General features: G+C 45.6%; 2 protein-coding genes across 2 annotated transcripts in view; one reads left to right on the forward strand and one right to left on the reverse strand.

Moving 5' to 3' along the window:
* The window catches only part of LOC309337013 (uncharacterized protein), a 131,827-nt gene that overhangs the window by 71,341 nt on the left and 42,708 nt on the right, over positions 1-17,778 (forward strand). The window lies entirely within an intron of this gene.
* Positions 2,705-10,743, reverse strand: LOC309336858 (uncharacterized protein). Its single transcript, XM_081853294.1, has 2 exons — positions 10,694-10,743; positions 2,705-5,310 (listed from the first exon to the last, which is right to left on the reverse strand). The coding sequence occupies exons 1-2, from the start codon at positions 10,728-10,730 to the stop codon at positions 3,767-3,769; spliced, it is 1,581 nt and encodes a 526-aa protein (XP_081709420.1). The 5' UTR covers positions 10,731-10,743; the 3' UTR covers positions 2,705-3,766.

Here is a 17,778-nt window from a genome sequence, read left to right on the forward strand (position 1 = left end):
GGGTGCAGATATTCTTCAGTTCTTTGACTGCCCCTTTGGGCAAATTGGGAACATAGCAAAATATGCATTTCCAAAATCAATTTCCTAACAAGAAGCACAGAGAAACAGATCCCCACAACGGACCAAGGTTTCCTGGCTCAGATCCTGGGGTTCCCGTGGACCTCAGAAGCAAACCCAGCCTTAAGGATTTGCTTGCCTTCTTCTCTGGTGGAGAATGGGCAACCTTTGGCACAAGAAGTGGCAGAGCAGGAAACAGACACATTGGGGTCTGGACAGGTTCTCTGCCAGTGGCGAACAACGGCTTGTGCAAGCCTTACAGTGAATGACAAACATGGGGGGGGGGGGAGTAGGGCTGGGGGACACCAGTGGGCAGCTTCTGACAAGGCAACACAGAGAGTGGCATGAGCCTGAACAGCAGCAGATCCCATGGCTGCAAGGAAGCAGAAACACACAAGCTCAGCAAGGCAGGGGGAGAGACGTCATCAGAGGAAGAGGCCGTTTGCTCCCTGAACTCCTCTCTTATCGGAGCTATAGAAGATGCCGTCTACAACTGAATCAGCAAAGTTCACGTCCGTATCCTCCCCTTTCACTAAAGAAGGATTCCCACACTTGGGTCTCCAGATCTTTCGGGACTACAACTCCCATCACTCCCAGCTAGCAGTATTAAGGGATGATGGGAATCATAGTCCAAAACCAGCTAGAGGCCCACATTTGGGAAAGTCTGCACTAGTATACCTAGGGCAACTGTTTTCCCAATACAGGCATTTTTTACATTTCTGTGCAAATATATCTTTAAAACTGCATTTAAAACAGAATTCAATCTTTAGCATTGCCTGCTGGATGAGGTTGGATTTCCTTTTGGGGTCTGGAGTTCAGCAGCTCTCTGCCTGGAATTCCCAGGAAGGGCTTGCGCCTTGTCAAGGGAAGTGCAAGCATTTTAGTGAACGACAGACATATGGGGGGAACCAGAGGACAGTTTCTAAGAAGGCAGCAGAGTAGAGATGTAAAATTTCCGGAAATTTTGAAGCCATGGGGGGAGAAACATTTTTCCTTGTTTCTTTCTGGAAAACTTGAAAAAAAATTCAGTGTGGAGTAGTTTTCAGATTCCATGAAACGCAGTGTATCTAAAAGTATTAGGCTTGCAATAAAACAGGTAACCACCCCCCTTTCTCTCAAAAGCATCAAAAAAAGCAAGAAACCACCAACATAAATAATAATCAAAATTGCCTCTTAGCACCAACAGCAAATAAAGTTGAGGTCCACCTCAATATTTAAGCTCCATGGAAGGTCTACCCTTTGAGTAGTGCTTTAAAAGCAACAACAGAAGACACAACATATACATGCAGTTTATTCTATCTCACTTTCTCAACTACTGCTATCATTTTCCATTTCTTCTTCCTCTTCCTCTTTGTCATTTTCCCCATGGACTTCTAAAAAACGGCTTTGGGGGGGAAATGGGGGGGGGACTGTCCCCCCCATTTTTCTGTTTTTTTCCCAGGCCTTCCCATCTCTACTTGAAGACAGCTGGGGCAAAGCGTAAGGCAATTTTTTTGCATGACAGGCCCAGAAGGAAGCAACATCCAGTTACTGAATAGTAGGCAGTGGAAGACAGGAGTGCCTGGCGTGCTCTGGTCCATGGGGCCACAAAGAGTCGGACACGACTAAAGAACAACAACAATTGTTGCACTAAGGCTCAAACTCTGTTTGAAAGGAAAAGGACTGTGAGTTTTTAAAATTGAATTTGTTATTATATATTATAAACCGCATGGTGGTAAGAGAGCTTCTAAACAGTTTACAAAAATATACAACAGAACATTAAAATGGTGGATAAAACACAGTTAAAAAGCAGGTATTTAAGAGACAGCAGTGGTTTAAAAGAAGTAAATCGCATGCAGCTTCTACGTGTTCAGATGCGCTGGCCTAATGAAAATGTTTTGAGCAGTTGCCGGAAAGAGTCCAGTGAGAGGACCTGCCTGGTGTCTCTCGGCAGGGAGCTGCAAAGTGGGGGTTCTGGAAGACCTGGGGGGGAGTGGAAGGTTCCCCCCCCCCCGTTTTCCCCCAAAGTCATTTTTTTCTGGAAAAATTGAAAATGAAAGTGTGTGGAATATTCAAACTATATCAAACATTTTTTTCCCCAGGAAAACAGGGCTTCAGAAAAAAAAACTGTTTCCCCCCTCCCCAATTTTTCTAGTTTTTTTCCAGGCCTTCCCATCTCTAGGCATGAGCAACAGGCATCGATTGGAGAAGATGGGTTAAGTTTGCTGGATTATTACCTGCACTATCAGGTATTTCTGAAACCAGTAGGAGAACACTCCAATCTCCCAGGACATTCTATACAAGATCTGAAAGTCGCTGTCTTATTACAAAAGAATTTCAGAAATAGACTGGAAAGAGAAGTTGCTGAATTGCAACTTACTACCAAACTTAAAACCATGGAGAGACCTGGTCTGAAGGGAGACATAGGATTCTTATCTCATTATACACGATAAAGCTATTTCAGCCATCTCACCCCTTGTTTTTGCCTGTAAGACCAATTGCAGGCGTTAACAGTCCTCAACAGGTTTACCACACCTATCAGCCAGTCACCCATTCCCACCACCCTTCTGAGTAATACCCCTCCCCACCCTCTCACTATATAGAAGGGCCTGGTGACTTCTGTTTGAGTGTACCTGAAGGAGTGTGCATGCACACGAAAGCTCATACCAATAATAAACTTGGTTTATTTATTTATTTATTTATTTGCGGCTACGGCAGACCAACACTGCTACCTACCGGTAACGCGGCATTTCATCAGCAAAGTTCATTTCTGAAATATTGCCTTTCACTAGACTACACAACAAGGAAACTGTCTTGCTAACACACACAGGTATTTTGGGGTGGGGGCGGAGAACACACAGCCCAAATACATCCCATCAGGAACCGGCCACTGCCTGGATATTTCGGAGACATAAAACTAAAATCCCTCCTAGGCAGATGAAGGTGAAGAAATAAAAATCCTGAAACAGTGACCTATTAGCACTCTAGACACAGGCTGGAAAATCAATGCATTTTCTATACTGTTCTAATTTCTCTCTCAACCAAAGGTGTCATGGACTTTGAAGACACTCGAGGGAGAAGCGTGCTAAGAGGAAGGGACGCTTGGCAAATCCACACCGGGATTAACTCCCGCCTGGGAACCTATGTCCCCACTGTGGAAGGATGTGTGGGTCCAGAATTGGCCTCCACAGTCACTTGCGGACTCATTGTTAAAACTGTGTTTATGGAAGACAATCTTACTCAGCTATGAGCGATTACCAAAGAAGAAGAATTTCTCTCTTGACTGCGTATTGAGGCTTATTATGCAGTATATGTTTTTCAACAGCATTTGTTCATTAGAGCTGCGATCTGAGGGGCTATACGCTCATTGCAAATATACGTCATTTACATCATACATCAACAGAATACCAGTGAATGCATTTGTGTCTATGAAAAATAACAGATCAATTCACACCAGATTAACAAATTTTGGGGATGGGAGAAATATTAAAGCAACGCTATATACAAGTGATGAATACAATCTGCAACACAGCCACTAAAAGGAATAAAAATTCTAATGGAAGCAAATTCTAATTCTGAACACAAGCATTGGCTTACTCTCTGTAGGAGTTATTTGATATGATTAAAGATCTTCCCACACGCCAACCCTTTCTGTTTCCCTTGTACGAGTTCATTTCAGTTTAGTAAGGGAGTCCTTGTCACATAAGTTATTTCTGAAGGCCAAACATTTCTAAGATTTCCTCGCTGTATGAGTTCTTTGGTGTCTAGTAAGGCTACTACTGAACCTGAAGCTTTTTCCACACTCCGAACATGTATACGGTTTCTCCCCTGTATGAGTTCTTTGATGCGACTTAAGGGAGCTACTCTGACTGAAGCTCTTCCCACACTCCAAACATTTACAAGGTTTCTCTCCTGTGTGCAATCTTTGATGCAAGGTAAGGCTGGCACTGTGACTGAAGCTCTTTCCGCACTCCAAACATGTATATTGTTTCTCCCCTGTATGAATTCTTTCATGTGAGGAAAGGGAGTCAATGCGACTGAAGCTCTTGCCACATTCCCAGCATTTATAAGGTTTGTTGCCTCGATGAGTTTGTTGATGTCTAGTAAGCGCATTGTGGTAAGCAAAGCTCATTCCACATTCCAAACACGTATGCTGTTTCTCCCCTGTATGAGTTCGTTGATGCGAGGTAAGGGCACCAGTCCTACTGAAACTCTTTCCACACTCTGAACATGTATACGGTTTCTCCCCTGTATGAGTTCGTAGATGCGAGGTAAGGGCACCAGTCCTACTGAAACTCTTTCCACACTCTGAACATGTATACGGTTTCTCCCCTGTATGAGATCTTTGATGCCTAGTAAGCTGGCCACAGTGTCTGAAGCTCTTTCCACACTCTGAACATGTATACGGTTTCTCCCCTGTATGAGTTCGTAGATGCAAGGTAAGGGAACTAGTTTCACTGAAGCTCTTTCCACACTCCAAACATTTGTAAGGTTTCTCCCCTGTATGAGTTCGTTGATGCGACTTACGATAGCTACTGTTACTGAAGCTCTTTCCACACTCTGAACATGTATACGGTTTCTCCCCTGTATGAGTTCTTTGATGCGAGGTAAGCTGACCACATCGACTGAAACTCTTTCCACACTCTGAACATGTATACGGTTTCTCCCCTGTATGAGTTCTTTGATGCGAGGTAAGCTGACCACATCGACTGAAACTCTTTCCACACTCTGAACATGTATATGGTTTCTCCCCTGTATGAGTTCTTTGATGCAATGTAAGCTGAAAACATCGACTGAAACTCTTTCCACACTCTGAACATGTATACGGTTTCTCCCCTGTATGAGTTCTTTGATGCGAGGTAAGCTGACCACATTGACTGAAGCTCCTTCCACACTCTGAACATGTATATGGTTTCTCCCCTGTATGAGTTCTTTGATGCGAGGTAAGCTGACCACATTGACTGAAGCTCCTTCCACACTCTGAACATGTATATGGTTTCTCCCCTGTATGAGTTCTTTGATGTAAAGTAAGAGCTGAGCGGCTACCCAATCTCTTTCCACACACTGTGCATTCATGCTTTTTCTCCTCTCTGGGAATTTGATTTTCACCACCCTGAGACATACAAGAGTCACCCTCCGGCTTCTGCTTTCGTCTCCCCTCTTGCCTGCTGCCTCCATCTTGACCCCCCAGCGTCCTTTGCTCCTCCTCCTTTTTGGATCCTTTTGGTGACACTTCTGAATGTTCCCCTTCTACCAGGATCCCTTCAACATCTCCTGATGGAATAAAAAGGCAAACTGATGAAATGCTAAAGGAGCGTCTTCACCCCAAACATTCAGTCAAGACACAGAGATCCAGGTCCCAGGGCCTTGTGGCAGTTCCCTCACTGTGAGAAGGGAAGTTACAGGGAACAAGGCAGAGGGCCTTCTTGGTAGTGGTGCCCACCCTGTGGAACGCCCTCTTGTGAGATGTCAGATAAATAACTATACAACTATACAACCTTTAAAAGACATCTGAAGGCAGCCATGTAGAGGGAAGTTTTTAATATTTTATTATGCTTTTATATTTGTTATATTTGTTAGAAGCCAGCTAGAGTGGCTGGGGCAACCCAGTCAGATTCGTGGGGTACAAATAATGAAAGTATTAGTATTGCATTAACATTGTCTTATTTATTGAGTTTATATACTGCCCTATACCCGGAGGACTCGGCATGGTTCACAGAAAAGATCACATCGTATATAATCAGAATAAAAACAACAGCCCAATAACACCCACCCCCCAAAAAAGAGCAACCTTTGAAAAAGACTATAGGATGTCAAACATAGCAAGCAAAAACCTGGTTTAAAAGGAACATGTTTGCATGGCACCTAAAGGTGTATACCCCTTCATGGGTCACTGCCTTGTCATGGCAAAGGGGCTTGAATAACTCAGAGAAGCTATGACCTATAATAATAATAATAATAATAATAATAATAATAATAATAATAATAATAAATTATTGATACTACAAAACACTTAATTGATGCTACAAAAAAAAGCATAAAATACGGTATAAAGCTTAAATAACAATAAAATAAAAAATAAATTTAGGGGGGAAATCCCTCTAATAAACATTAGATGATCACCCGAGCTAGCTGGCCAAATTAGTCCCACCTGGGCCAGCGAGGAGACCAGGGAAGAACTAGCTGTGCGATCCCAGAGTGGGTAATCTTCACAAAAAAGGGAGGGGGAGGGAAGGAAGGAAGGGGAACAAAAGATCAGGCCAGGTTCAAACTGAAAGCCAGGTGGAATAGTTCTGTCTTACAGGCCCTGAGGAAGGAAGATGGACAGGTCATCTGAGAGTTTAGACAAAATGTGATCCACCTGGAGAAGAAACTGGCAACCCACTCCAGTATTTTGCCATGAAAGCTCCAGGGACATAAAAAAGGAGAAGCTTTGAGAGGAAAGTGAGTTTCCAAGGCATGCTCTGATTCATGGGGTCACAGAGAGTCGGACACGACTAAGACGACTAAACAACAACAAAGGTGTATAAGGAAGGCGTCAGCTGAACTTCCCTGGGGAGAGCATTCCACAGATGGGGAGCCACTGCAAAGAAGGCCCTGTTCTCGTGTTGCCACCCTCTGGACCACTTGAGATCAGAAGGGGATCTCAGGGTCCGAGTAGGTTCATATGCAAAGAGGGGGCCCTTGAAGTATTGTGGTCCTGAGCCATTTAAGGCTTTATAGGTCAAAACCAGCACTTTGAATTGGGCCTGGAAACTATTTGGTAGCGAGTGCAGTCAGACCAGGATGGGGGTAATATGCTCAAACCACCTTGCTCCAGTGAGCAACCTGGCCACTGAATTCTGCACTAGCTGAAGTTTCCAAACTGTCTTCAGAGGCAGCCCTACGTATAACGCATATCTATATCTAACCTTGAATTTCCCAGAGCATAGAAAATGGTAGATAGACCAGTGTTTCCCAACCTTTTTTGGGCAAAGGCACACTTGTTTCATGAAAAAAATCTCGAGGCACACCACCATTAGAAAATGTTTAAAAAATTAACTCTGTGCCTATATTGACTATATATAAAGTAACTCTCTTTAATAGGAATCAAATAAACACAAAGAAAGTATTTTAGAATTAGTTTATTATGAAATAGTAAGTACCATATTTTTCGTCCCATAGGACGCTCCGTCCCATAGGACGCACCTACTTTTTTGAGGGGGGAAATAAAGGAAAATTTTTTTTCCTTTATTTCCCCCCCAAAAAAAAACAGGTCGGGGAACAGTGGGATGGCGGTGCTGCGCCTCCCCGCTGTCCCCCGAGCTTGTGGGGCTGGCCCATGTCTGCCTGGCGCGAGGGGCGCTCTGCTTCAGGGCGCCCCGCGCGTCGGGCGGCAGGCTACAGTCCGCAGCATGGGGAACCCTCTGTTTCAGGGCACCCCACGCGCCCCCCGGGTGCGCAAGGCTTGCCAACACGAGCGCGGAGCACGGGGCGTCCTCCGAAGGGCGCCCCGTGCTCCGCGCTGCCAGCTGCCGCCCGCAAGCCTTGCGCTCCCGGGGAGAGATCCCCCGGGTGCGCAAGGCTGGCCAACACCAGCGCGGAGCACGGGGCGTCCTCCGAAGGGCGCCCCGTGCTCCCAGCTGCCACCCACAAGCCTTGCGCTCCTGGGGGGAGATCCCCCGGGTGCGCAAGGCTGGCCAACACCAGCGCGGAGCACGGGGCGTCCTCCGAAGGGCGCCCCGTGCTGCCAGCTGCCGCCCGCAAGCCTTGCGCTCCCGGGGGGAGATCCCCCGGGTGCGCAAGGCTGGCCAACACCAGCGCGGAGCACGGGGCGTCCTCCGAAGGGCGCCCCGTGCTCCGCGCTGCCAGCTGCCACCCGCAAGCCTTGCGCTCCTGGGGGGAGATCCCCCGGGTGCGCAAGGCTGGCCGACACCAGCGCGGAGCACTGGGTGTCCTCCGAAGGGCGGCCCGTGCTCCGCGCTGCCAGCTGCCGCCCGCAAGCCTTGCACTCTCGGGGGGAGGTCCCCCGGGTGCGCAGGGCTGGCCAACAACAGCGCGGAGCATGGGGCGGCCTCCGAAGGGCGCCCCGTGCTCCGTGCTGCCGGCTTCTGCCCGCAAGCCTTGCGCTCTCGGGGGGAGATCCCCCGGGTGCGCAAGGCTTGCTGACACCAGCGCCGAGCACGGGGCGGCCGGCCGAAGCGGCGATGGGATGTGGGAGGGAGCTCGCTCGCCGCCCCGCGTGTGCTCGCCGCCGCCGCCCCGCCTCTCGCCGCCCGCCTCGCCCGCCTCCCTCCCACGGCACACCAGGCAACGTCTCGCGGCACACTAGTGTGCCGCGCAACACCGGTTGGGAAACACTGAGATAGACTATTCCTGTCCAGATAGGGGTGTAGCTGGGCTACCAGCCAAAGCTGATGGAAGGCACTACAGGCCATCTGAGCCTCGAGCAACAGCAAAGGATCCAGGAGAACCCCCAAGCGACGAACCTGCTCCTTCAGAGGAAGTGTAACCCCATCAAGAGCAGGCGACCTCCCAGCCATCTGCTCTTGGGAACCACCCACTAACTGAGCCTCACTCTTATCTGGATCGAGCTTCAATTTGTTGGCCCTCATCCAGTCCATTACAAAGGCAAGACACTGGTCCAGCACTTCCACTGCCTCATCTTCAGATAGAAAGGTGAAATAGAGCTGAGTGTCATCAGCATACTGCTGGCAACGTACTCCAAACCTCTGGATAACCCTTCCCAGCGATTTCATGTAGATGTTAAACAACAAGGGGGATTGGATTGGGCCCCATGGAACCCCACATTGAAGCTTCCATGGGGCTGAAAAGCATTGCCCAAGTAACACTCTCTGGGAACGACCATCCAAGTAGGACTGGAATCACCACAAAGCAGTGCCACCCACCCCCAGTTCAGAGAGTCGCTCCAGAAGGATACCATGGTGGATGGTATTGAAAGCCCCTGAGAGGTGGAGAACAATGAACAGGGACACATTTCCCTTGTCTCTCTCTCGACAGAGGTCATCATACAGGGCCACCAAAGCAGTTTCCGTGCCAAAAACAGGTCTAAACCCTGATTGAAATGGATCCAGAAAATGAGTTTCTTCCAAAAGCACCTGGATCTGGTCTGCGACCATTCGCTCCAGAACCTTGCCCAGGAAATGGAGATCAACAACTGGCCGGTAGTTAGGCTTTCTGAATTCAGGGAAGGTTTCTTAAGGAGTGGTTTTACCTCTGCCTCCTTCAAACATGCAGGGACCACCCCCTCTTGTAAAGAGGCACTGATCATCTCCCTGGCCCAGCCTGCTGTTCCCTCCCTGTTGGTTTTTATCAGCCAAGAGGTGAAAGGGTCAAGAGTGCAAACGGTCACCCTGACTGATCCGAGCACCGTGTCCATATCCTCGAGCCTGACCAACTGGAAAAACTCATCCAACACAACAGGACTAGACTGTGCTCTGGACAACCCATGAGACTCATCTGCTGTAACAGCAGAGTCAAGGTCTTGGTGGATGCAAGCAATTTTATCTTCAAAATGCTTTGCGAACAAGTCACAGCGAGCTACTGCTGGTTCTACTCCTCCTTTGAGCCTGCCTGTAAAAGGCTCTGTACAGCTTGGGAAAGTTCCGCCAGACGACATAATGAAGATGCAATGGAGGCAGCAAAGTATGCCTTCTTTTATCCCTTCACTGCCACTAGGTAGGCTTGATAATGAGCCCTTACCAGTGTTCGGTTGCTTTCCTCCACTTTCATTCAAGCAGTCTCCCAGCTTGTTTCCTCACCTGGAGCGTACCAGGGGGCCAATCAGGCTCCACAAAGTGGGAGAGGGTCTCAGGAGTATTATTATTATTAGTAGTAGTAGTAGTAATAGTAGTAGTATTAGCCCGTCTAAATAAGGCCTCAGCCACACTTGGAATTTTATTGTGGATTTGAAGTTGCTTGTTTCTCCTTTTTTAAAAAAAAAACTCTTCTGCCCAGAACTGCTCTTGCAGAAACTGCTTACACAAATAATTAAAAATGTGTGTGTTGGGGGGGGGGGGTAATTGGTTCTTTTTGTTTCTGTTTTGATTATGTACTTTTATCCTGTGAACCGTCCTGAGGCCTGTGGGTATAAGGAGGTATGTAAATTTAACAAATTATAGTAAAATCAGGCCAGATTAAAATTATTACAAGTTCCAGGGGGAGCCCCAGCAGAAGGTTTCCCAATGCTTAAGGGTTTGCCTTGACCCCAAGCCCTATGGGGAGCCCAAGGAAGGTCCCCCCCACCTGCCCAGGTTGGCCTGCAGGGAGGAGAGGAGGAGAAAGATCCTCCCTTCCATTGGGAGAAGATGTCCTACCCCCATACAAAGGGGGAAAGCCCTATAAATGCATTATTTTAGCGGAATTAAATACAGAATGCATTAATTATGGCAAATGTAAATATTTGGGGAAATACCCTTTGCAGAAGCGCGTGCATTAGGCGAGATCTGCACCAAAAGGCTGACCAATTTTCAAGAGGTCTTTAAAAATGTGAAAATCTGGATAAATTGATGACTAGGAAAAGGAGAGGCAGAAAAAAAACTTACATTGAAACGGTTTGCCTAACAGGTTTTTTTTTTAAATCCCTCCCCACAACTCCCTCCAGCAGCACCCCCACTCCCCCCCCCCCCCAGTTATAATATATAATAATATGACGCACCTCCAGCGCCTCCGCGAGGAAGAACAGCCGCCGCCATGACAGGTATCTTCCCCCCCAAAGCGGGACAGGAAGCGGAAGCTGCAATTCTCCCGGCAGCCTTTTCCCCTCCGCTCTAGGAATCTCAGCTCTGTCGCCGCTGCTCTTAACCGTTTCAGAGCCGCGCGGCAGGAGCCTCTTGGCCTCTCCTGGGAAAGAGCGAAGAGAGGCGCTGGTCTCGCCTCCGGAAAGCCCCGCTGGATCAGCTGCACGGGAGCCCCAAAACGTTTTCTAAACTAATTTTTAAAAATTATTTTCAATTTTCAAATTAACATTTTTGCTTTTGGTACAATCCATATCCAATCCAAATTTGCCATAACTGACTCCCCCCCCCCGTTTCCATTCCCCCCCTTTTATTCTCCTTGCATATAATTACTATATATTTCCTTAATTTATTTCAACCTTTGTTCTCCCTCCTAATTCTATTCTTAGTTCATGAATGTTACATCAAACCTGCTAATGTTTTCACGTTTTTACAGTGTTCTTTAAAATAGTCTATAAAGTTCTCCCATTCTAGATTGAATTTTTTTCTGATTAGATCTGTTCACAGAAAGTTTAGCCATTTCGGCAGAGTCAGTCATCTTAGTTATCCATTCTTCTTTTGTTGGGACCTTTTCTTCTTTCCACATCTGGGCTAGTAGCATCTGGCCGCTGTAGTCGCATAAACAGTCTCTTCTGCTTCCTTGGCAATTCTCCTCCTATTACACCTAGTAAAAAAGACTTTTTTTTAACAAACATAATTTTAAACTTTTTAAAAAGTTCATTGTATATCATTTCCCAGAAGCCCTTTACTTTTTTACATGTCCACCACATGTGGGAGGGAAAAAGTACCTTCCCCTTATCCTTACATTTCCAGTATAGAGGTATTTTTTATACATTTTAGCAAACTTTACTGGAGTCAAATACCATCATCTTCACATAATTTTCTTTTAATGAACTACATGCCGTGAATTTTAGAATCTCTTTCCACAGCTCTTCCCATGATTCAAGTGGTATTTTATAATCTGTATCTTTTGTCCATTGTATCATTACAGCTTTAACCTCTTCATCTTTCGTCTCCCATTCCAACTGTAGTTTGTACATTCTTGGTAACAATTTCTCATTATTTTCTAATAATTCCCTTTCAAACTTTAAGAATTCCTTCCCAAAGCCCTTCCCTTTGTCACCTCTGAATATGTCATTTAATTGGTAATATTGTAACCAATCTGTTAACAGAGCTTTTATATCCTCATATTCTTTCATCTTTAATTTGTAGTCTACTTCTGTTAGCAGAACTTTCTTTGTTGCCCAATTTCCATTCATGTTTACCTTTTTTAAAGATATGGCTTCCAATGGAGAATGCCACAAAGATGTCTTGTTCTCTAATAAATACTTATATTTGTCCCATACTTGGTAATTTGATTTCCCTATAATGTGGTTCAGAAATCCCTTGTGTACCTTTGTTTTCTCATACCATAAGTAAGCATGCCAACCAAACCTATTATCATGTCCTTCCAACTGTATCCCTTCTCGCAGCCAGCAGAGACAGGACGCTTCATAATATAACTTTAAAGCCAGCAGGGAGAATCCACGTCTTTGTTTTAAACATGTTAATAATTTATATTTTATTCTAGGTCCCGTCCCCCCTATCAGATAAATTTAAAAATATCCTTTTTCCATTGCTTAAAGTGTTCCACTCCTCTGACCATAGGTATTGATTGGAATAAAAACAAGAGTCTTGTGATGACATTCATTTTTATCACAGAGACCCTTCCCCACAATGATAAGTTTATCTTTCCCCATATCTCCATATCCCTTTTAACTTCATTCCAGACCTTCAAATAGTTCTATTTAAAAATATTTACATTTCTAGTTGTTAACCACAGCCCTAGATATTTCACTTTATTTTCTATCACCAGGTCTGTTTTTGACTTAAATTCATTTTTCGTTTGTTCTGACATATTCTTCAGTAATACTTTTGTATTTATTCAACTTGAAACCTGCTACTTGCCCAAAATTATCATTTCCCCCTTAGCACCCTTGGAATATCTTCCAGGGGTTCTTCCACAGTCTGCAAATGCTTTCAATTTATATGATTTGCACGCTGCTGTAATTCCTTTTATGTTTTCATCCATCCTTATGCTCCTTACATTTTCTAAACTAAACTGCCCAGCTTTCCACCAAGGAGGTCAAGGTGGCTGACATTGGTCTCCCACCCACACCTCTTTCATTTTATCCTCACACCACCTTTGTGAGGTAGGTTAGGGGGGAGAGACTGTGAATTTCCCATTATCACCCAGTGAGGGAGGATTTGAACCCTGGTCCCCCTGGGCCTCAACCAATATTCTAACCACTGCACTGTACTGCCTGTCTCAGCACCTGCAATGAATATGCTCCCCACATCAGATATCCTGATCGGGCCCTTCCTAGCAGAACTGGCCTAGTTTGCTTTTATGGGTTTTTGTGTGTGCTTTTTCTCAGAATCATAAGAATTGGAAGGGACCCCCAAGGGTCATCTAGCTCAACCCTCTGCACTGCAGGAATCACAGCAAAAAAATCCCTGATGGAAGCCCATCCAACCTCTGTTTAAATGCCTCCAACAAAGGACAGCCCATCACCTTCCAAGGGTTCAAGTGTCAAACAGCATTTGCCATCAGAAAGTTCTTCGTCTGGATCTCCTATCTCCTAATTTGAGTCCATTGATTTGGGTTCAACCCTTTGGAGCAGCAGAAAACAAGCTTGCATCATCTTCCTAGGACTAAGTAAAAGATTGTCAAACCTCCTTTCTCTCTACTGTTCCAATAATCTAATTTTGGAGGTGTTTACTGGGGTGGGTGGGGATGTCCATGGAGGCGCAGGTCAATTCTGTGTCCAGGGCAGCTGTTTATCAGCTCCATCTGGTACGCAGGCTGAGACCCTACCTGCCCGCGAACTGTCTTGCCAGAGTGGTGCATGCTCTAGTTATCTCCCGCTTGGACTACTGCAATGCGCTCTACGTGGGGCTACCTTTGAAGGTGACTCGGAAACTACAACTAATCCAGAATGCGGCAGCTAGACTGGTGACGGCCGCCGAGACCACATAACATCGGTCTTGAAAAACCTACATTGGCTCCCAGTACGTTTCCAAGCACAATTGAAAGCGCTGGTGTTGACCTTTAAAGCCCTAAACGGCCTCGGCCCAGTATACCTGAAGGAGCGTCTCCACCTGCATTGTTCTGCCCGGACGCTGAGGTCCAGAGCCGAGCGCCTTCTGGCAGTTTCCTCATTGCGAGAAGCAAAGCTACAGGGAACCAGGCAGAGGGCCTTCTCGGTAGTGGTGAAGCCTTATTTACCTAGGGATCCATCAGCCTCGCCATCCCCTGGACCATGGAGGGAACAAAAGTACCAGGAAAGCAACTTCTTCTTTGGAGAAAAGAGTTTATTGCAATCTGTGCACAGCGACAACCAGCAGGATAACTCCTGAAAGACCGGCTGTAAAGCAAAACACTTCAGCAGACTTTTTTATACTTTCCTGAACACTCTTCCCCCCTCCCATACCCTTTCCAGATTTGCCCAATCAGCTGGCAAATGTTCAACTTATTCCCTTATATGGCACATCTATATTGCTTGCTAAACACATTTTTAATGCTTGCTAAACATTCCTCATACGTGCCTTTCTGCTAGCTAAGCACTCCCCCCTCCCCTCTTGCTTATTGTGTCTTTTCTTATCTTTGCATTAGTAAGCATAAGGCAGGAAGAAGGGGCCTCCTGGCCTCCTTATGAAGTCTGGTTAAATCTGCAAACAGCAGCTAAAATGTTTTTGCAAGCTAACAAGGCAGGAAATGGACTTTTGACCTGCCAGCCAAATTTAGCAAACAGTCACTGGTGATGTGCTAACTGTCTGGCCAAATTTGCAGAAGTAAGATTAGCACAGGATTAGCACAGGATTTTACTGCAGATAGTATTTGAGAGCAACCTTTCTTAGGTACAAAGTACAAAGCACAGAGAGTATTGAAAGAAATCCTTCCCATCTCCCTTTACTGGCGCCTACCCTGTGGAACGCCCTCCCATCAGATGTCAAAGCGTTAAAAAATTACTTGACATTCAGAAGACATCTTAAGGCAGCCCTGTTCAGGGAAGTTTTTAATCTGTGATATTTTAGTGTATTTTTGGTTTATATGGAAGCCGCCCACAGTGGCTGGGGAAGCCCAGCCAGATGGGCGGGGTACAAATAATAAAATTATTATTATTATTATTATTATTATTATTATTATTATTATTATATTTTTATTATATTATTATTATTATTATTATTATTATTATTATTATTATTACATCCAATACATCCTTCCCCTCCTGCAGCATGTTTAGTGAGTAGTAGTAATAATAATAATAATTTATTATTTGTACCCCACCCATCTGGCTGGGTTGCCATGGCCTCTCTGGGTGGCTTCCAGCACATATAAAAACACAAGAAAATGTCAAACATTAAAAACTTCCCTAAACAGGGCTGCCTTCAGATGTCTTCTAAAAGTCAGGTAGTTGTTTATTTCCTTGACAACTGAAGGGAGGGCATTTCACAGGGAGGGCGCCACTACCGAGAAGGCCCTCTGCCTGGTTCCCCGTAACCTCACTTCTCTCAGGGAGGGAACCGCCAGAAGGCCCTCGGAGCTGGACCTCAGTGGGGGCTGAACGATGGGGGTGGAGACGCTCCTTCAGGTATACTGGGCTGAGGCCATTTAGGGCTTTCAAAGTCAGCACCAACACTTTGAATTGTTCTTGGAAATGTACTGGGAGCCAATCTTGAGGTATTTCAGGACTGGTGTCATATGGTCCCGGCAGCCGCTCCCAGTCACCAATCTGGGAAGTAAGCCTTTTCCCTACTGATGACTGATATTTCATTCTGATGCTGGGGGAATATCTTCCCTTTGGGGGTCCCTGGCTCTATTCTGCTGGATGATAGGCAGGTAAAACTGACCCTAACACTAACCTGTCACAAAAGACAACGACAGCCAGTGTGGTGTAGTGGTTAAGAGCGGTAGACTCGTAATCTGGTGAACCTGGTTCGCTTCCCCGCTCCTCCACATGCAGCTGCTGGGTGACCTTGGGCTAGTCACACTTCTCTGAAGTCTCTCAGCCCCACTCACCTCACAGAGTGTTTGTTGTGGGGGAGGAAGGGAAAGGAGAATGTGAGCCGCTTTGAGACTCCTTCGGGTAGTGATAAAGCGGGATATCAAATCCAAACTCCTCCTCTTCTTCTTCTTCTTCTTCTTCTTCTTCTTCTTCTTCTTCTTCTTCTGTGTAACATTAGGAGCTTTGGTCAAGGTCTGGAGTAGAGTCCCCTTGAAATGTGCCTTTTCCGGGAACAGGGTAATTTTATTGATACAGTGGTACCTCAGGTTAAGTACTTAATTCGTTCCGGAGGCCCGTTCTTAACCTGAAATTGTTCTTAACCTGAAGCACCACCTTAGCTAATGGGGCCTCCCGCTGCTGCCACGTCGCTGGAGCATGATTTCTGTTCTTAACCCGAGGTAATATTTCTGGGTAAGCGGAGTCTGAAACCTGAAGCATATGTAACCCAAGGTACCACTGTACAGCAAAGCTTTCTTATTTCAAATACAGCGGTACCTTGGTTTTCGAAGTGTGGCTTCTGATTGGCTGCAGGAGCATCCTGCAGCCAATCAGAATCCGTGCCGGACATTAAGCTTCTGAAAAATGTTCAGACACTGAAACCCTCACCTTTGGGTTTTGATTATTTGAAAGCCAATTTGTTTGGGAGCCAAGGTATGACTGTACATGCACCCCACTCTTGTTTGCATTAAGAACCGAAAGTGGCTTGCAACATTTTTTTAAAAAGGAAGCTAATCCTTTTTATTAATTTTCTTTATATATTGCTTGGTTGTGCATCCGCAGCAGTAACCAGAGGAAGGAGGACTGCTGGGACGAGCACAGAGAGAATAAATGCCTCGGTGCATCTGCATCTGCACAACCGGACGCCTCCATCTTCCCAAGCTGCAACAAAACATCTCACCTGTATCGGTCTCTATAGCCACAGCAGGTCTGCAACTCTTCAACGGTTTGACCTCATCCCCAAAGGTGCAGTCCTCCATTGTTTCCCGGGACAGACGGATGCCAATCAAACCCTTGATTATTATTATTTTTTAAAAAAAACAACCACTCAAAGCGATTTTAAAAAAGAATCAAACAACGGAATTATCTGTTAAAAACAACTATTTTAAACATTCGAAAAACAATTAAATTCAACGATATGCTAAAGCACAGATTAAAACACATTATCTGGATAGGCTTGCCTAAACAAAAAATGTTTTCGACAGCTGACGAAAAGGGAACAGGGACGGCAGCTGCCCGGTGTCAATCAGCAGGGAGTTCCAACGTGTGGGTGCTGCCACGGTAAAATACATTTTATTTTTCACAAATGTGGAATGACTATTATGTGGCACTTGCAACAGCGCCAGCTCTGCAGATCAAAGTGGTCTATGGTTATATATGGGGTAAGACGATCTCTCAGATAAACTCATCTCAACCTCAACCCAGCAGAGCAGGCACAGGGGTCCTTAGCCCCGGGGGCCAAATCCAGCCCCTCAGAACTATCCCTGGTCCAAACCTCTTCAGCCACACCCCTCAGCAGCCCTGCTTTGGGCAATTTCCTTATATTTAACATTTTGTTCTTTCTCAAGGCTGCTTTCCTCAAATCATGCAGGTTCCGGCCAGCTTCAAGATGTAAATTTCAGCTAACCTCTTTTCAGCCTCCTCAGAGGAAAAGAACAGGCTTACCCACCCATGCATTTATTTAGGGGTGCCGTATTTCAAAAAGCTGAAGAAATTGGAGTTCTTGTTGAAAGTACACTGAAAAGGATATACCAAGAGCTCTGGCCAAAAGTTTCAATACAAGGAATAATTCCTACTCGAGAGTTGAAAAGAAAAACGTGTATATTCTGCTAAGAATAACAGTTTTAAACTAATAGTAAATTTAAACACAACGTATAAGTGCGACAGTTTTAAAATAATAGTGAATTTAAACACAACGTTTAAGTGCAGAAATAATGTAGTTTCAAATATGTAGTGATATA

Source organism: Podarcis erhardii (assembly GCF_964252035.2).
Source record: "Podarcis erhardii genome assembly, chromosome: 2".
Taxonomy (NCBI): domain Eukaryota; kingdom Metazoa; phylum Chordata; class Lepidosauria; order Squamata; family Lacertidae; genus Podarcis; species Podarcis erhardii.